At 33.5% G+C, this 20,458-nt stretch overlaps 2 protein-coding genes and 1 long non-coding RNA gene across 6 annotated transcripts in view; 2 read left to right on the top strand and 1 right to left on the bottom strand.

Moving 5' to 3' along the window:
* The first annotated feature begins 21 nt into the window (after nucleotides 1-21).
* On the top strand, nucleotides 22-5,703 carry LOC128683222 (uncharacterized). The gene is made up of 4 exons (XR_008406258.1): nucleotides 22-286; nucleotides 1,757-1,962; nucleotides 3,450-4,470; nucleotides 5,561-5,703. It is a non-coding gene; the product is annotated as an uncharacterized LOC128683222 (long non-coding RNA).
* On the bottom strand, nucleotides 3,136-4,287 carry LOC128683221 (uncharacterized). Of its 2 annotated transcripts, XM_053768612.1 has the most exons (3): nucleotides 4,148-4,285; nucleotides 3,701-3,862; nucleotides 3,136-3,392 (listed from the first exon to the last, which is right to left on the bottom strand). In XM_053768612.1, the coding sequence occupies exons 1-3, from the start codon at nucleotides 4,208-4,210 to the stop codon at nucleotides 3,177-3,179; spliced, it is 441 nt and encodes a 146-aa protein (XP_053624587.1). In that variant the 5' UTR covers nucleotides 4,211-4,285; the 3' UTR covers nucleotides 3,136-3,176. The 2 variants fall into 2 exon arrangements, 1 of the variants encoding a protein (XP_053624587.1); XR_010370339.1 differs by lacking the exon at nucleotides 3,701-3,862 and having other exon boundaries at nucleotides 4,148-4,287.
* Nucleotides 5,704-7,840: 2,137 nt separating the features above from the next.
* The window catches only part of LOC128682946 (peptide transporter family 1-like), a 33,861-nt gene continuing 21,243 nt past the window's right edge, over nucleotides 7,841-20,458 (top strand). For 2 of the 3 annotated variants that reach the window (XM_053768023.1, XM_053768024.1), the window contains exon 1: nucleotides 7,841-8,457. In XM_053768023.1, coding sequence (XP_053623998.1) covers nucleotides 8,398-8,457 — 60 coding nt within the window. In that variant the 5' untranslated portion in view covers nucleotides 7,841-8,397. Of the gene's footprint in view, nucleotides 8,458-11,361; nucleotides 11,678-20,458 lie in introns of those variants that run through there. The other variant, XM_053768025.2, reaches the window with a different exon arrangement.

A 20,458-nucleotide genomic window follows, 5' to 3' on the forward strand; every position in this document is an offset into this window, starting at 1 on the left:
TCACAATCCCAATCTGTCACTGTCACATTGTCGAGTCCTCTAATCTGAAATTGAAATTTTTCTTCAACCTACTTACCTAGTTTTTTGATGTTTTACATAAATTTATTTTAAATACGATACATGAATATGATTCTAAAAATACAAGTTATTCCTACAAACTTTATCACAACATACATAAATATCCACGTAAGTCGCATATAGAAGCCGTTTCGAACAAATACATTTCTTCAATCCAGGTGAATAGAATAAAAAATAGAATGACGCCATCTCCAAAAGAATTATAGAGGTAATAATAAGTGACCAATGGTCTAGTACGTACCTACCTATCTCGCTCAGAGAATCAACATTAGCATGCAACTTGGCAATGTTGCCAGCCTTCTTGGCACTTTACCTCAAGGCAAGAAATTGTTGGGACTGGCACTTTTGTAAATATTTATGAGGCCTATTCTCAGCAGTGGGCAAAAAAGGGCTTAGATGGTGATTATGATCAACATTGTATCTTCTATTTGTTACATGTCCCTAGTATTTGATTTATTCCATAAACATACACAATATTTGTTCCTTTTTGTTTCAAATGTTATACTTAGTAGTAAGTACAATCAACCAAATGTTGAATACTAATCAAACTTGTTCATCAATGGAATAAATCATTTGGAATAGCAAATGTATTTTATTGTATATATACTTTGGTAAATATAGATGTAGAAATGGGAATCATGTATGTTAGCATCTTTTAAGTCAAACCTTAAATTGTTTTTATCAAATTCACAATCAGACACATTAGCTGTGTACTCTTAATATTCAAATAGGATTATTTATATATAATTTATATATTAGTTTAATGTCCTTTAATTTTAAAGTGTTACCTACAATATTTGTCTCGTCTCTAGTCTAATGTAGTAAATATTCTTGAGATATAGTGTTGTACTTTATATTTTTTAGCATACTTGATGTACTTACCTGCCTAATTTTACTTAACATGCGCATCCCTATGGTAATGTATCACCTACATATGTTACTAATAAATATATTTATATTTCTGTATGTTAATTACATAGGGATTAATTATTGTGTCCTGTCAATTTATTTGAAACAATATTATCATGGATTTAATAAGTATTTTATACAATGGAGTACCTACTAATTATGATTATTTTTTGCTATTTGCTACCTATTTAAAAAGTCATTAAAATAATTGTATAGTGATTGATAAATAAAACCAATACAGCCCTACTGATGATGGACGTTTTATTGTAATTAACATACCTATTGTAATTTTTTTATTTGTTTGAGTTTCAGTAAAATGAACCGCTATTTTTGCTCGACTTGGGGTACCCCCAGATGATATGAACGAAAAATTCATCGAAATCTTTAGAGCCGTTTGGGAATCGACCTCTCATCTTCGCATATAAGTATCCGGTTTCATTCCGGGCTGTGGTGGTGCGAAGTCCAGGATCAGCGTAAAAATAAATTCTAAAATCTCGGGAGATTCCAATGTTTTTTTTTTTAATTTCATGGCTCCATCGTTCGCCAAAACGATGATTTTGCCAACGTCAAGGTCGAAATTGACGGAACATAATATAAACACAGATCAGTGTGTACCCTAAAATATAAAAGTATATAAATATATTATACATACATATATACGTATAAAGTAAATAAAAATTTAAGTAGATATTATTATTTTGTATAAATTTTGCCAATATAGTTATAAATGGGGAGAAAACTAATGTTAATAAAAATTGCATATTTACAGGTCTTGGGACATAAGGGGGAAGCAAGTCGTATAGAGATGTCCTGTGCCTGGACAAAACAAACACAAAAGAAAAACTTTAGGTTACACAAAGATTTAAGATAAAAATACGATTTTTCCTCAAACACCTGGGAAAAACAACACAGTTCTAATGGCAGATTTTTGATCTTAATTTGACAGTTTACATATTTAGCTCATGGAATTAATAGGTAATCAATGATTAAACTTCAAAACTCTAAGTTCTTAAACTTCTAAGTTCTTGATAGAAAAACAAAACAGCACGCAAAAGAAGTTGCGGGAACAGAATAAATGTAACGTACTATGTTCCTTGGCGCCTGATGGATTTTAGTTTTAGTCACACGCAAATACGTTTTGCTGTATTATTACGAAAAAATAACATACATAAATAATTACAGAAATCTCACATACATATATTTCTGTATTTGTAAGTCTATAATTCAGTTCTCTGTCCAACTACCCGTCTGTCAAGACTTTTTTCTCCGAAACCGAGAGTTGTCAAGTTAAAATTTATCAAACAAATCCAAGTTTCATACATACGAAAATGACATTTTGCCACAAGACTTCAGAACAAGAGAAGTTTGTCAATGGCCATGCATTAAACCATTGAGGAGGTCCCTCGAATTGGAAGCTGATCCAGGGTGCACAAAGGTTTAGGGGATAGGTATATTATTTATTAATGACTTAGCTGATGCCTGCGGCTTCGTTCGCGTGGCCGAACAATTTTTTTGGTAATGAGTCAAAATTATTAGAGAAAAATTGTACAGACAAATGTAACGATACGTATACATTCGGACTGAAATAGTATAATTTATATAGTTTAGCTGAACTATTATGACTCTTCTTCAGGTGTTTTATACCTCAACACGCAATGCTCATCAGACTGAACAATTTTTGTTAAGTCGTGATTTCTATATTCCCTATAGTTTCGCTGTACCATCATAGGTCCACATCAGGTGTTACAGATCTTCGATTTTTATACCTCAGCAGAAAATGCTCATCAGGATGAATAACTTTTTTTAAGGCGTCATTTCAATATTTCCTATAGTTTAGCTGTACCATCATTGTTCTCCATCTGGTGTTCCAGTTTTCAAAATAATTTATACCCTATATGATACCCAGGCTTCATAGCTATATAACAAAAAAGTTTCATTCAAATCCGTTCAGTAGTTCCCACGAATAGCGCGTACAAACAGATTTTTTTCAAATTCTTACTCTGTTGCTGTGACTTTATCGCCTAATTTTATTTTTATGTAAATTTATTCAAGGTACAGGATTTTTTTTCTACTGTTTTATTATAATGTATTGATATTGATTTTACGCGAGCAAACCGGGTCGGGTAGGCCACTAGTAGAAAATAAAAATAACGTAGGTGGATCCCTTAGATCCCAATAGTTTATTAACGTTAGCCGCATTTGCCGCATTTCTGGGTGGGACGCTTGGTGGTGTGGAAGATATTCTTGAGCTGCTGCAACAAGGCCTTGTAGTTCTTTTTGTCCCTAATTATCTTGCTGTTGCTCAGTTGGCTGAGGACAAATTGCGCCTTCGGAGATAAGGTGGTCTCTTTGAAGTCCTCGGGCAGGCCATCACGACGGAACACGTTGTTGGCTTTGGGTCGTCCCTGTGGCAGTAAGGGCTTATTATAAAGGGTATTTTATAAAATGCGACATATCTACAGATGGACGACGCGGACGACCTCGGTTGGTGCATACTTGTCTATCATGTCGGAGTCATATGAATCGAAGAGTTAACGAAGAATGATGATTAAAATATATGATACAAATGGCTTAATAACCTAGGTGTAGGTAGTACCACCATTTGTATGATACATCTGTGCATAGGTTATACATGTCAAGTAATTAATTTTGCAATTTCAATTGAGATCTTCAGTTGCTACGATAAGCCATAAGAAACATTTTGGTGCCCTACCAGCCACCGCCTCCGCTGTGTTGTCCTACTAGGAACTCTGTATGAGACACTTTGCATTCTTGCATTGATGGTGAGCAGGCCAGGACGCTTTCTAACAGCCCGCTCGCGGTTCGTTTTTCCCTCTACGTTACCTTTGAATGCCCTGAGTTTTCTGTTACAACCCTGCAATCGCAAGCGAACTATTGGCAATTGCATAGCCCTGAGTAAAACCGACAACGGTACAATGATCCTTAAGCAGAATATCGTCTATGAATAGAGAGCTGCGCCACGGGGACTACCCTGTGAACAATTGGTTCGACCACCAAATTTTCTAATAGTTTGGCACGTTATACGAATAAGTAAATCTACTTACCTAGTCGTATCAAGTGTATAATTAGATAGGTATACCTACCTATCTAATTATACACTTGTTACGAAAAACATGATAGAATCGCTAAGCTTACTCACGGCATTTGTATAACAGACAAAGAGGAACAATATGACAATGAAATAAGTCAGATGCTGATGCATTATCTATAATCAAACTTATTTGTTTTGTATCTTAAACGATTATTGTATGTACTGGTACGCCCCGGTGGAAATAAATGTTTCGCAAAAACTTTATTGCCTTTTAAATTTCCAATAACTATAACATTTGATAGAAATACGTTTTTCACTTTATATCCGAAGCTGTATAGGAAAACTTGGTATTATCTGCGATGGGCCTTATTCGTCACATGCTTTTCTGCCTAGCCATATTTTTTTGTTTTGCTGTCTATGTAACAATGGCTGTAAGTGCTAAAGTTTTTTTATATTTAGTCTTACTGGATTTCTCTTACTGAAAACGTTGAATATTTTTTTCATTTTTCTTTTGACAGGATAGGTACCTAATCATTATGATATTAATGATTACCTATCTGGCTGATGCCAGTAAAGTTATTTATAAAATAAATAAGTAGTTATACTTATTTAGATACTTATAATAATTTATTGCATCTTTACTAATTTTCAATAATTCTTCAGTCATACCTACTCAAACTCTTTGTTTGTCTATATATATATTATCAAATTACTACCCAAACCTATACCAAATTGATTAATTATATATTATTCATATACCAAACTTTCTAATTTCCAATTATTTTTCTTGCTTATTTGTTTAGACACAATGGATTCCAGCATATTATCCCTATGTCGTCCAGCCCGTGGTAATTCCAGACAGTTCGGAGTTTCAAGGAGCCTTTAATGCCTTCCGATTTCTATTCAGAAGGACAGTCGATAAATTTAATTCATCGATACAAAATAACCCAAACAGCATAGTTATAGCCTAGTGGCAATATAATTAGGTACCTATATAAATTAAGTATAGGTATGAGCATCTTTACAGGTATATATAGACTAGCTGGTCGCCGGGGCTTCGCTCCCGTGGAAAGTTCGCGATAAAAATGCCCTCAAAGCTTATATGTTACGGTTAGACCTCAACCCACTTCGGCTAGACCTAGCCGTAGCCAGTCTCAGATAATTAGTATTAGTTAGTAGTAGATATGTCGAAGTCGGACATGAAAGAGACCCGTTATCTAAAGTTTAAGAACTTTAAAATCAATTCATTCTTTTTTGCTTGCTCAAATCAATCTGCGAAGACTTCGAGCATCCGATGGCCTGACCAAGGCTAGAATATTGGCCGAAGGTGGATTTTAGGCCGAAGATAGAAGCTGAGCTTCGGTTGGACGTATTAAAGAAATAATAAAAAGAGTGTACCCTATAGAAAATATTAAGGTGTAAAGAATTTCAGATACTTATCATACCTAGTGTATGTGTAACACATTGATAAAAGAAATATAATGGTGTAACAAGTCGAATAATATTTGTGTGTATTTTCAGTGTGAGGGATGTACTGGGCGCAAGGATCCAGATGGCATAAAAGATAAATTTGTTAAAATAGCGGCACCTAAAAGGAAATTCATGTTGCGTCTCAAGGGGAGTTCATCTCTTTATCTCTAATATATTTATTTAAATTATTATAAGTTAGTTTTTTTTTATTTCAATTAAGTATGTGTTCGCCTTTACCAATACCTACCTAACTTATTTAATTTACAATGTTAAAATTGTTGAATATTTATTCTAATTTATCTAAATTTATAGACATACATTTTAGATTTTTAAGCTGCAATGAAATATGAGAAGCTTATTCAGGTTACTTTTGATCCTATTTGTTTGTCTGTCTGCCAACGACAGCGAAGAGGGTGTAATTGCATCCCCTGTTCGGAAATAAATACATCAAGCTACATAGATATTTAAACAATTTCATATTTTTTATCTGAAGCAAAAGAAGAATCCTGATATAAAGGATGCTAATCCTGTCATCAAAAACAAGGCCCTTTGGGCATGATAAGGAAAAATATTCTAAATGAGTTTTTTTTAGAAATTCTTTATCCCGATGTGGTCGTTCCGAATTGCTAGTATGAATGTGAATGATCATGGAATTAGTAACGGAGTACCTACTAATTCCATGGTTATGATCAGGAAGGTAGTTGTAATTTCTAGCATTTGATGCAACGCTACATTGCCTGAACGAAGGTCTAATTTTTTAATAATTTCTTTTGATATTAGACCTTGGTTCTTCTTTCAAATCTAATCTCTTTTCAATGATCTTTGATCTAGACAGTGGGTTTTCATGTGTTTTTTTATCTTTGGTTCAAATTTGTCAAAAGTATACTAAAGATCAAAAAAAATAAATTATTTATTATAGCATTAGGATTTGTTTAAAATTATAGTGTAAAAACTAGTTTATGCACAATGTACGCTAACGAGTTTCGCCCCTACTATGTCCTGATCAGGAAGGAAGAAGAAAAAGGAGACAAGTTTGCGCGGATTAACATGCAAGTGAAGCATCAGGCCATAAGGGAGCCTCTAAACCCCTTCACTAAGAAGTGCGCGTTTACGCAGACTTACCCCACCACCCTCGTTCCGGCTGCCTCCAGAAAAGCATGCTGCTTCTACTGCTCTTAAGACAAAAACTTCTCCAACTATAAAGACCACTCGTGCCGATGGCTTGCAAGAAAGCATGCTGCTTCTACTCCTCATAAAATCTAGCTTCTCTAAATATATTTTTTCAAATCATGGATAGAACTGTCGAAAAACCAAATAAACAAACGTCAATATTACAATTAGTCTGCATTCTATGGACCAAATGCCTGAGAGACTCCTTGGGGGCCTCTGCAAAATTGATCGGATATCATAAGGTCTCCTCCAATGTTTACCTGTTCTGCTTGGAAACGTTTCGCCACGTGTCACAATACCTGTCAATATCGCTGAAAGATGTGGATCACACTAAACTTAATAAAAGTACCTCTTATCCAGGTCAGTTAACTGAAATCCTCATATTATTTTTTTCATTATTTTTGGGTTAAGGAGAAAGTAGGCACCTAATTAATACAGGTAGGTACTTATAACTTGAATTAATTCATTGTCATACCATACATCTTCCGGAACGATCGGTCTACTTTCCCGTTTGGTTTTTTGTATAGGTATTTGGTTTGTTTTCCCAAACTATGATTTTTTGCATTAGTGTATACCTGGGTCTCAGTTAAGTATTTCCCTGTCGATGTATTTCAGGAAGCTATAAGAATTTTAATTTTTCAAGTTCTACAAGAATTATTTTGTATTTCTGTGTGATTATATATTGTCAACTTTTCATCCACAGATTGTCTAATAGAACACACTAATGAAAAAGTTTGCGTGCAATGAATTGAAGATATCCTTGAAATCGTGAGATACCTACTATGACGATCTATTGTATTTTTTACAATAACCTACCTCTTAATTAATCAACATGTCGAGTTACTTAGTCGACTAGACATACACATAATGGAAAAAAATACTAAATTGGAATTAGAAGTTCATTATAGAAAAGTGTTTCTTTTTTGAACCTATTTGAGTAACGCTTAAGTACCTACAAAATACAGAGAACAAAGTAACATAATATATTCATACGAAAATAAAAAAAACAAATACGACAATAGACGAGTAGGTTTTCCACAATTTCCTGCAAAAAAATTGCGTCACGTGTCTTAACAATGATGAGACTACAGTTTTTAACAAATTGATCACTGAATGACTAAACAGACTATAAATAGTTTGAACCTACTGCGTAGATGATCAAGTACCGACATCTTCTCAGTAAGCAGTGTTTCGTGAAATTTTTTATGGGACAATTTTATTTTGCGTGCGTTTGTGTATATTTTAAACTATGTTAACTTTTTGTGAAGGAAAGTTATGTGTCTTATCAGGAGTTGAATGTGCGTGAAATGTGATAAATTCGTAATAAGTGTATTGCTTACAATCTCTGCATGGGTACTAGATACGCCTAGCTTTGTCGATTTAAAATGATTTGTAGTTATTACTTAAATTTAATTGGAATATAATGCTTATACGGATCTTACATGTAAAATTGTATAAAGAATACAAAAATGTGATCTTTTTTAACAGCACGTTTGATGGATAGTTGCAGATCATGTATAGGTACGTGATTATTTTGGAGAATCATTTGAAATGTCGCCCATATCTAGATGTTTGTTTGCCAGGGCTCAACTTTGCCAACATTGCGTATTAATGTTAACGATTTTATCAGAGTAACCTATCGTTATCAAGCCTTCAGCAGCGTGCAGGTGCACTATTTAAGTTTCTACTTTAATTGAAGCAGTGTTGTTAATTATAAAATGCGGCAAGAGGAAGTAATCGAAGAGGCTAGCGACTTGCTGACGCATCGGAATGTTAAGGTAATCATTATGGTTAAGGTTTTATCAATAAGGTTATGTTGCAAGTCTTATGCAAAATATTATTAGACTAGACATAGTAAATATAACAAAATAACAATAGGGCGAGTAACACTTATCATGTTAAACCTGAATTAGACTATTTGTCCTACTAGTGTAACCACGAAATGGCATCGTGATCTTTGAGTTCTATAGGCAAGTACTACCAGTAGTGGTGATACATTGTCATGTCAGATGCCTCTAGGCGACTTGAATAAAATCTAACAACAGTATTGGTAATTAACACACTCGATATAAATATCACTAGATATATCGGCAACTGCAGATGTATATAGTGACATGCGCACCACACAGGTGGGTACTCGACATACTAGTTTTATATATTATAATGCATGTGTGAATAGTAAAAGATTAGAAAGAGAAGCTATATTTATATTCTATGAAGTATGCTATCTATATTTCGTATTTTCTTACACATACCTAACACGTTACCAACTTCAACATGTTGTCTCTTTTTTCCATATCGTGTACGAATCGTGTAAAAAACGGGTTTTTACCTTTGAAACCACTTTATTTGTTAAATACTTTTCTACCGCTTTCAAAGTAATTCGGTCACGTTAACGCTCTTCGGCCACGGCCATTGTCATCTCAAATTGTTACAAAATTGTTGCCCTCTTCCTACACCGTCTCGTACTTAGATGCTTCTTGTTAACTGAAGATTTAACTCCTCTACAGATTTTCCTAAGTTCGTCGTTTTCTGAGTTTGAGTTCACTTTTTATTCTTTACTTTGCACGGTCTTTGGCGTTATTAGACCATTGGCACACATTTCATCCTTGGTGACAACAAACCAGTTTCGTGTTTGCTCCTTCCTCTATCCAGCGACATTGCTGATTAGCGTCATTAGGAAGCAGGTAGAAGCGACTTCGCTAGATTGAGGCGCAGGCGCATTCTTGATCATACGTACTAAATATGTCATTAGTTGACTTCACCTGCCGTAAAATACTGATCAGGACCACTCCTTGTAGAGATTTCGATAAGTCCTATTATATTTCAGGTTTTATGATACCTATGTATGTAGTATTCACTCATTAGGTTTAACATTTTCCTAGCTCCCAGACAATCATATTTAAGATTTACAATCCTAAGTTACAACTTGTAACTCCTTGTAGAGATTTCGATAAATCCTATTGTATTTCAGGTTTTATGATACATATGTATGTAGTATTCACTCATTAGGTTTAACCTTTTCCTAGCTCCCAGACATTCATATTTAAGATTTACAATTCTTTTGCATATCTTACAATCCTAAGTTACAACTTGTAACTTAGGATTGTAAGATATGCAAATTTATCATCATTACATAATAACATCGGCGAAAAATTAATATCCCAAATAGGTATGACGAGTTGAAACAAATAAGAAAGAATACTGACGTACCTATAAATATCCTGTACTTAGAAAATGTTGCTTACTGACGACGTGGCATTGCAATTCGAGTCCTCATTTTATTAAGTATTAACCTCACAGTAATCTAGGTTTCTATAAATATTATTTATTGCTTTATTTATCGAATAAGTATGTACTCACTCAGAAGTTACTTTCCAGCGCGTTCACCCTTGACAAGTGGAAAGTGGAAACAATATAGTTATTCTAGATAAGGTGCTGATTAAACAGATTTCCATCAGCTTTTAGATCATAAAATTATAGATAAAATACACGTGTATTACAATCAAAGCGAGACTAGTTACGAAGATATTTCAAATTGAACAGCCATGCCTATGCCTTGGAATGGATGTGATGAATGTTTTGAAGGCGTTCATTTTAATGTTTTCTATATAATTCTTTTTTTTTAATCAACCTTTGTTCAATTTAAATACCTAAAAATCGCGAAAATCGTCTGATTATTTTTTGAGTGAAAATTTAAATTGCCGTGGTCAAAAAAGATGTCGTGGAGGACGTGTCGAGGCCCATGGAATTAGTAGGTACTCCACGGGGTATCTACCTACTAATTGGAGCATTCTAAACCGAACAAAGATTTTGGAAAAACTTGCAAATTTTCTCTAAAGTTTTCCGACGAAAAGCACTGAAATAGTTTTCAAAATATTGTTTTGTCTACTTATATGAAAGGTAAATATCGGTCAAACCCCGTGTAAATATTACAACGAAACTCGCTAAAAATAAAAACGTTGAAAAAATATATAAATAAAATGATTGGGGAAGTCTATGGGAGGTATGTCCTACACATGTAAGTATATTCGAAGCCATATCATTGCGCATGGCCTGACACGCACTTGACCACTTATTCCAATGAATAAAAACTATCTAAATTAAAGAAATCATAAGTTTTCATATATTTTTTTATTTTTTTTATTAGCTTTTTTATTTTAAAATTGGTGGAAAATTAATGTCCTTTCCCATACTCCTCCAGACTAAGTAGGTACATGCTAAATTTAAAGAAGATTGGTTGAGCAGAGCCTGAAGAGGTAACAAACTTTTTTCGCATCAATATTATTTAGGATAGGTAGGTACGTAAATAGCTTAGCTAGCTTTAGCTTAAATTTTTTTGCATGATTTGATTTACAGTGAAAGCCATTGGATAGGCTGTGTCGATTGCGTTACTGCGGTTTACTGCATCAGGTTGGTAGGCAGGTTCGCAGTGTTTGGCAAAATAGCTAGGATTGTCTGTGGGCGCAGCATCGCCGTTAGGCGTGTGTTGTGTGGCTTCCACCGAAATTAAAATTGGTCGCGACTGTAATAATCAACTGACCGTAGAACAGCGGCTTGTTGCATTGATGTATGCTGTTTGGAATTATCGCAAATAATAAACAATGTCTTTGGATAATGTCGGTTGGAATCTTTATTAATCTAAGGTTTAGAGAGTCATGTTCAAATGTGTTCAAGGTTATGTTACAAGTCTTAAGCACCCGTCTATCGTTATGTTATGCGCTGAGATTGCGTACATTCCACTTCTTTATATGAATAGCCTTTGTGGCACGCGACTTCGTAGTTATCTACTCATCTGCTGTCCTGGCTGCCGATTGATGAAGACTGGCGGGGATCGTTCGAAGTCGCGCCTTCAAATGACAGTGACAGTCCGATTTCTCGCGTTCTCACTGACGCACGCGCATCGTTCGAAATTAGAAACTATGATATCAGTATTGATTCGTAAATACGTTTAACTTGCGAAATATATTGAAAACAACCATGGAAAAGTCTTCAGGGGTGAGTATTATTATTTTCTATTTTGCTTTGCGATTTTGATTGCGAATTGATTGATTTCAATAATTATGTTGGTACAATTAATAAACCTAACTTGTTGTTATTTTGAAGCAGATTTTATATATTTTGAACTATGGTTTGTGAAACTGAATACGTTAGGTAATTATTTATTGTGTTTATTGCTTCTTTATCTAAATGTCGTTAAATGTTGGCCTGTGGTAACACCGGGTCTTATACTAATTCTGACGTTACTGACAGAAAATGTTTCGTGCATTGCATTTACTACTTTTTGTGAAGTTCGGTGTAAACAGAAATGCTTTGATTAAAACTTTTATTAATTCAATATCGTCTTTGATTGATCTGAACGTACTTAGAAATATAAATAAATTTACTCATAGCATAATAATATACATCACAGAAAGTGAACAAAGTGTCTATTATTTTAATCAGTTCAGTAAACTTATAACGTTTAATGTGTCTAATTGATTTTCGACAAAGTACTTAATTGGAGATAGGTACCCAATTTATATTATGATAGTGAGTAGGTAGATATGTATTGAAGAGCACTTATTCCGTGAAGGCTCCGTTCAAGTTTCGCGTAGGTAGGATTGCAAACTTTTTTATACATGTAGTCATGGACGCACGCAAGGTACTTGGAGTATTTATGGACTCAATAAACATAATAATAAAGTATGCTAATCATAATAAATGTGATTTTGGAACAAGTTTTCCTCGTGGACCAACTGATATGCATTATCATTAGGAATATTTTTCCAAATGATTCCCACAGACAACCATATAGGTACTACCTACTGCTTGCTACGTCTATCGTATTAGAATCGAATGTCTAATGATAGTTGTAAGTTTGGTATATAAATCAAATAACTATATACATGTCTACAATGGACAGCATATCATCTACATATAATAAAACAGTAAAAAAGTTGCGTCTGCATGTCTTTGTCTGCATGCCTTAACATAAGTTGTTCAGTCTGACGTGCATTTTCTTTTGAGGTATAAAAATCGAAGATCTGGAAGAGCTGATGCAGACCCATAATGGTACAGCTGAACTATAGGAAATTAGAAATGACGCCTTAACAAAAGTGGTTCAGTTCTGTAATTACATTTCTTTAATCATTTTGACTCTTTACCAAAAACAGTTCTACCATGCGAACGAAGTCGCTGGCATCAGCTAGTAAATAAATAAATATTAGGACAAATCACATAGTAATTCTAGACTTGTGTTATGGGATATTAGCTCAACGATGCTATATTTTATAACATATACATATATAGATAAACATCTAAAACGCGGGCCAATAGAAAAAGATCATTTTCCATCATGACCCGACCGGGGATCGAACCCGGGACCTCTCGGTTTAGAGGCAAGCACCACTGCTCCACCGAGGTCGTCAAAACCATAGTAATAAATTGTACACCTGAATCATCTTCAGAAACAACACTGTCTATTCGTGAAAACCGTACAGTTCTACCAAACGATTTTTAAGTAACATTACAACACAGTCTATTCGTGAAAACCGTACAGTTCTACCAAACGATTTTTAAGTAAATATTAGCATATAATTACATATTAACGCGTTAATATGTAATTATATGCTAATATTGCTCGTTTTATGTAGTATATGAATACAATAAATTGATATCACAATAAAAGTATGGAAATGTTTTTATAAATTGTCTATAAATTATTATTTTTGACAAATATTAACAGTCGCCACTTTAAAAAATACAAAGTTGTTTTGGGGTTGCTCTGTTTTAAGTTAAATAAATTGTTATTACCTTTACTGAATTTCAATATTAACCTGCTAATATGTATATTAGCATATAATTACATATTAACGCGTTAATATGTAATTATATGCTAATATTGCTCGTTTTATGTAGTATATGAATACAATAAATTGATATCACAATAAAAGTATGGAAATGTTTTTATAAATTGTCTATAAATTATTATTTTTGACAAATATTAACAGTCGCCACTTTAAAAAATACAAAGTTGTTTTGGGGTTGCTCTGTTTTAAGTTAAATAAATTGTTATTACCTTTACTGAATTTCAATATTAACCTGCTGATATGTATATTAGCATATAATTACATATTAACGCGTTAATATGTAATTATATGCTAATATTGCTCGTTTTATGTAGTATATTAATACAATAAATTGATATCACAATAAAAGTATGGAAATGTTTTTGTAAGTTCGTTTGAAATTGGTTATATAATATAAATCAGATTCTTTATTCTGTTTATACGAGTATAGCTTTTGACATCCGAACAGACTGTTCTTGACTGTGACGACGCGAAGATTTAATAAAATTGTGGATTTAACATAACGATACACGCAATGGTACTTAGGTACTTATATTTTATCATCACTATTGTTCTCAGTAGTTGTAATAAAGATTTTATCATAACTATATATTAAGTTTCATCATAGTGATCACGACACACACACCATATAAGTACAAAGTTATTTAGCACATCATTAATTAATAAGAATTAAAGAAGAAAATAAAAATTTTGAATCTTTAGTTCAAAGATTTATTATTCCGATTAATGTCGTTAGTAGGAAAATATCGTCAAGTTAGAACAAACTCAACACTCAGCCTCGAAATTACAATATTTGTACTTATTTGTTTAAACTTATTATGTCACCCAAACTGAATACAGACAAAAAAGGACAAAATTGTGTACACTTTCAAAGTTCGCCAAACATGGGATAGCAAAAGACTCCCTAGAATTGATACCAAATTTCGACTTTCTGACAGTATTGCATGACAGTATATAATTTTTCTTACTTAATTATTATTAAGGTACATGGGTACATTACATAAGTTTTCCATCCAAGGTAAGCCAGCCTGGTTTAGCTAAGTTTGTGTTGCGATTTCGAATTTCATTATAAGAACATGCTTTTAATGCAGCTTGTCTGTTACATAATTGTTTAAACTAACTTATATGTAGGTACTTGTATTATGAATGGTATCGTAATTGTACGAAAAATAAATATAATTTTAAAAGAAACAAAGAACAAGAAGGTAACAATGTAACAAATATATAATGATCTAGTTGGTCAAGAAAGAAATGAATTTATAAAAAAGATACATTGGTCTCGAACTACGCCGCTTCACATCCATATATTTGTTTTGTATACAAGCAGTTACCCCACGGCTTCACTCGCACGAATTGACCTATAACAAAACAATATATGGGATAAATATTCCTATCTTGTAGGTCTATAAGTCCGTTCAAATAAGAAATAAGTACTTATACATTTTTGTCTTTTGTTCTGTTTGATTGTTATCTTCCATTTTTTAAATTTACAGGCTATGACAAAGTCAGTGCGTCTCTCTATCCCTATCTTACTAACATGACTGCTAACCGTCTTGTCAGTAGACAAGATCACCAGTGTTATGAATAATATATATATTACAACCTGTAAGTCCATTTTTGCACTGTACTAATAGTGCCACGTGGTGTGATAATTCACATTTTATAAATCTCATTTTAACAATGGACGATAAGTATAAACTTGTAAATGTATTGTTAATATGCATTTTGCTATATGTTAGGTATTTTATTACGTGTGAGCACACACTGCGCAATAGCCCACCAGCTCGTACTTAGATGAGCAAAAAACAATAAATTGATGGCGATGTCCGTGAGGATGGGGAATTCCGCCATCTACGGTCACAACAAACGTGCCTGTTCATTTAATCCCCAATCAGATGATATAGGGAGTTAGGAAAGTCTTTGTTATGTGTATTTTCCTCTCAGTTATCCATTCTTGACATTGCTATTTTGATAATATTAATTGTATGTATGACATATACAGACAATATATTATCAAAATAATCTCGCATCTCGCGGATTTATCTCGCAAATTCTTTTCTGGTAGTGTCATGCGTAGTTCGGTATCACTGAAAATCAGCGTCATAGCATTTCGTCGTGGCACAAGCAGAGTAGTACCTGGTACTCTTTTGTATCATATTTAATGTACTTTTTGTTCATTTTCTGTGATGTATATTTGTATGCTATGAATAAATTTATTTCTATTTCTACTATTGCTTTTATTCTTTATTCAGAGGTTAGATAATCATTACACCTATAATAATGTTACCTATATGTGAGGTATATAAATGGCAGAGTGTTTCTGTATCTATAAATTAATAAAAACCTATTTTACACAGTTATTTGCAAGTCTTATTGCAGGAGTGGTGATTGCCACTTCTAAACTCACTTATATTGTGAAAAAATTAACGATTTTGTTGTGAAATAACTTAATGTGGAACTCTATTCAACATTTACTTGCTTCAGATATTGACTTTATGTAAAAATATTATATGAAGATATGATAACCAATTACTTAATAAAATTATTTTACTAAAGTAGCATGACATCAAACATTGAAATTCAGACGAATGGTCCGCACTTACATTACGAAATGCAATTCTCTGAAGTTATCGGAGCGGAAAGCTGTTAACGATTTATTCTAAGATAAATCGCCTATTGATCGTTCACGACTACTAGATAACAAACTTGTAATATAATTTATTTCTGTATATAATTTAAAATTTATAAATAGCACCTACCCATCCTTTCATATTATAAAAAGAAGTCCCCCTATCGTATCTGTCTATCCCTATGAACGTGATAATCTTAAAATCTAAAGGACGGATTTTTGATTAATAAGGAAGGTTTAGGTGTACATTTTATAATGGCTTTTTCCCAAGCAAAGTCAGGTCGGGTCGTTCATATACATATTAGCAGGTTAATATTGAAATTCAGTAAAGGTAATAACAATTTATTTAACTTAAAACAGAGCAACCCCAAAACAACTTTGTATTTTTTAAAGTGGCGACTGTTAATATTTGTCAAAAATAATAATTTATAGACAATTTATAGGCTATTGCCCGCAGCATCGCCCTGGTGTATTTCCCACGGGAATATTCTTATTTCCGGGATTTAATTAAAAATTAAAATGTTCAGGAGTGGGTACATAGAGAAATCTTGTCCATACGAGAATACCCATAGATAAAATTAATATATTGAAATTAATATTTTTTCTTTTATCTACGACTGTCCTGAGTGTGTCAATAAACATATATAGAAATAGATATATATTTTGTATGATAAAAACATGTTATATGAAAAATTTGTCAAGTACATTAATTATCATACAAAAATGTATCAGCTCAGCATGTGTCATGTCGTTGATTTCCAGAATAAATGATCTAAATCTAAGTGGAATAGAAATGCGATCAGCTACAAGTATTTTGTACATTGCGATCTACACGGACGATATAGCATTTCACTGGCTTTCCTTGTATAATTATTGTGAATAGCTCGTTACGATAGAGGCGTAGCAGTCGTAATTATCAGCCGTATCTATTATAAGGGGCACCCGGATTGCCTGAACCCGGTTAAGAAAATTACTTTTTTTTTTTAATATTATAAAACAAAATTTCTGCACCTGTCTATTTGTTCTACAAACATCAAAACTACTGCACGGATTTTCATGCGGTTTTCAACAATAGTGTGATTCCTGAGGAAAGTTTAGGTGTATGATTTTACCCGAGCGTACCAGGACGAGCCGCTGGTTTTTAAATAATTTGAAAAAATAAAAAATAATTTAGAGTACTATCTAGGGAACTTAATGTGGTCTTAAGTTATATGTATTGAATTTTGTGCTACCTAATGAAAAAGTTTATCGAAAAACGACAAGAAGTCAATTATATATTTTTTTAATGTTTCCCAGGAACATTGAAAGTGTCAATGATTATCAAACAAACGTGGGTTATTTATTTGAAAGTATTATTATTTATTTCACTGAAGTGCCCCCAAAAACGTTTGATGCTGGACCTGGCTAAGGCACGCTACGGTACTGCATTATGTACGATAATCTCCAGCATTCTCGTCAGCAACTAAACAACGCTTCAGCGATTGATTTACATTTGCAATGTCACTAATGAGTAAACTATCTTTTTGTCGTTTAAAATTTTCAAGTCGTTTAAAGTTTTTATTGCTATTTTTAGTCGTCCTCGTGAAAGTCAGCGTTGCCGAATGATTTGTTACAACTTTATTTATTTCTGAATATGCCATTGATCAAATTTTTAACTAATATTGATATCTCAAATAGTGGATAGTGTAATGTAAAATTTGCTTCATATTTGTAATACCCAACTAAATAAACTAAAAGCAAATTGAAAATTCCATACACAAGCAGAATTTTTCCTAACATTAGCCATAGGTACTTTTTATATGGAACTTCCAAAGAAGTGAGTCCAGGATACACCTGCGCTGGTACATACGAGATAGTTCCAGTCATAAGACAAAATCATACATCGTACTAATCCTTCATGCAAAACCTATTTAAAATTACAAGACAAAAAAAATATAGGTACATCTTACTAATATTATAAATGCAAAAGTTTGCGACAATGTGATGCGATGTTACTCTGTACCTGAAATAACATTTTATCCCGATATTTCCTCGGTAGTGATGCCCCGCGTGTAGCAGTTCAGTATTTATGTTTAGGTACAATAAAATGCAATTCAATTAGACACTTTTAATCGCGAAAGTTCAACGCTCAACGAGACTCAACGACACATTTTTTACATTTTATAAAATATATATGTATTTTGTATAATACAAAATACACGCGTAATCTTAGGTTTTTTTTTCATTTCAAGTGGTTTACATAGAGATAAATGCCATCTGTTATATCTTATTTGTTTAGTTGCCGATAAGCCACTTTCTCATCGTATGTCATGAGATGATAATCTGCCAACCGTAGTAGTAACGTTCTACTTTGTATATTTGTTCTGTAGTATAAAACTTCTCTCTCACCTGAACGTATTTCGGTTTCTTTCTTAGCAGTTGAGCGTCGCAGCCCGCAGTCGTCGGCATCCCTTGTTGTTAGTACTTTGGGAAAATCATCATATTCATATAAACATACGTTAACGGTCACTCGATGAGACACAATATACTCGTAAATTTATTGTTTAGATACTTACAAAATATATATTTAATGAAATGTAGTATCGATATCGAATATATTATATATATTGTATATGCTCATGCTCGCGACTTCGTTCGCCTGGCCTATAAATTTTTGTAAGGAGTCAAAATTATTAGATAACATTAACTGTACAGACAAAGCGAAGCGAAATACAGAAGATGCTCATACGACGAAAATATATATTTCCTATAGTTTAGCTGGACCATTATGACTGTTCTTCAGGTGTTCCAGATCTTAGATTTTTGTACCTCAACAGAAAATGCTTATCAGACTGAACAACTTTTGTTAAGGCGTAATTTCTATATTTCCTATAGTTTAGTTGTACCATTGTTGTCCATCTGGTGTTCCAGTTTTCAAAATTATTTATACCCTATATTTTGCCCAGGCTTAATAGCTAGGTATATACCAAAAAAGTGTCATTATAATCTGTCCAGTAGTTCCAAAGATTAGCGTGTACAAACAGACAAACAGACTGACTATCTAGATCTAGACAGACTATCGCCTAATTTTGTTTTTATGTAAATATATTCAATGTACAGGATTTTTTTTCTACTGTTTTATTATATGTTCTATTATAGTAGGTATTTCTGTTCAAGGCGAATTTTTATTTTTGTTTTATGGAACAGGTTAAATGTATTAAAAAACTAGCGACGGTCTATCTTCTCTCGGGTAAATAATGAAATTATAAATGAAAACTGCCCTCAGGAAACACAATCTATTGGTGAAAACCCACGAAAACAGCAAGAAAATCGCTTGCTTGTACTGTATCTGATAGCCCATAAGTAACATATCGAACAGACAGCGTTAAAATGAATGTTCGATAGGGCTAACTCGTCAAATAACATCAAGCAAAATAGTTATCTATCGCAGAGATTATTTATTATTATTTATTTATCACGAGTGAGGAGCCTCGCTTCTTGCTGTCTCGTCCGCGGTCTCCTCTGCTTCTTCTTAACCATTTTCCCATCTCTATGAATATAAATGTTACCTCGTTAGTCATACAACTGTGGGATGCGACGTGCGTGGATATAGTAGCTCCATGCCACGTAACTGCGAGTGTTTGTAAGGCTGGTGCGGTTGCATTGGCGACAGGGTCCTGCAAAAGGCGTAAATATGCATCTCTGGGAGAGCCGTATATATTTACGCCTTTTGCCGCAGAGACCCTGGGAACTTGGGGTGCGGATGCAAAAACAAAGAAATTTCCGCACGTCGATGTCTCTGGGGTCCCCTTGGTGCTTCATGCTAGTGACTATTTTGGCCAACATTTGAGTTTGGCCATAGAAAGAGTAAATGTCGCCAGCCTCCTGTCTCCTAGTACTTTATGTTGTATATAATAAAAGTTTATTGTTATCTGAATAAATTTCTATACAACAATAAAACATTGCGTAGGTTCAATTTGTGAAGTCACTGTAGTTCATTGACGTGAGGTCGACACAATAACCGTCTCATTCAATTTTTTACTACCTTCCATGCTGGCCTGGGAGCGAAAGGTAAACATGTGCCAGACTTGTGCCAGATGCTTCTCTTCCCCTGCGGATTGTAGAAGTCAAATAAGGGAGAAGGCTATAAACTGGAGATTCTCCCAAATGCCTGGAGATTACCTCAAATGGTAAAAATGGAACCAAAAAAAAATTAAAAATGTGTAATAAAAAATACCCTGTTTATCCAAATTATCATCAGAAGATAGATCAGACATTTCACAAACAATGAATAAGTCTTTTATCGCGTCCTTAAGTACA

The sequence above is a fragment of the Plodia interpunctella genome, chromosome Z (assembly GCF_027563975.2).
Source record: "Plodia interpunctella isolate USDA-ARS_2022_Savannah chromosome Z, ilPloInte3.2, whole genome shotgun sequence".
Classification (NCBI taxonomy): domain Eukaryota; kingdom Metazoa; phylum Arthropoda; class Insecta; order Lepidoptera; family Pyralidae; genus Plodia; species Plodia interpunctella.

What these genes read in the sequence shown, in the direction of transcription:
- LOC128683221 (XM_053768612.1), bottom strand. Translation starts at nt 4,210, where the DNA reads ATGCATCAGCATCTGACTTATTTCATTGTCATATTGTTCCTCTTTGTC. An exon ending in TTGTCTGTTATACAAATGCC is followed by an intron (nt 3,863 to 4,147) that starts GTGAGTAAGCTT and finishes TTGCGATTGCAG; the next exon opens with GGTTGTAACAGAAAACTCAG. An exon ending in CACAGCGGAGGCGGTGGCTG is followed by an intron (nt 3,393 to 3,700) that starts GTAGGGCACCAA and finishes TTACTGCCACAG; the next exon opens with GGACGACCCAAAGCCAACAA.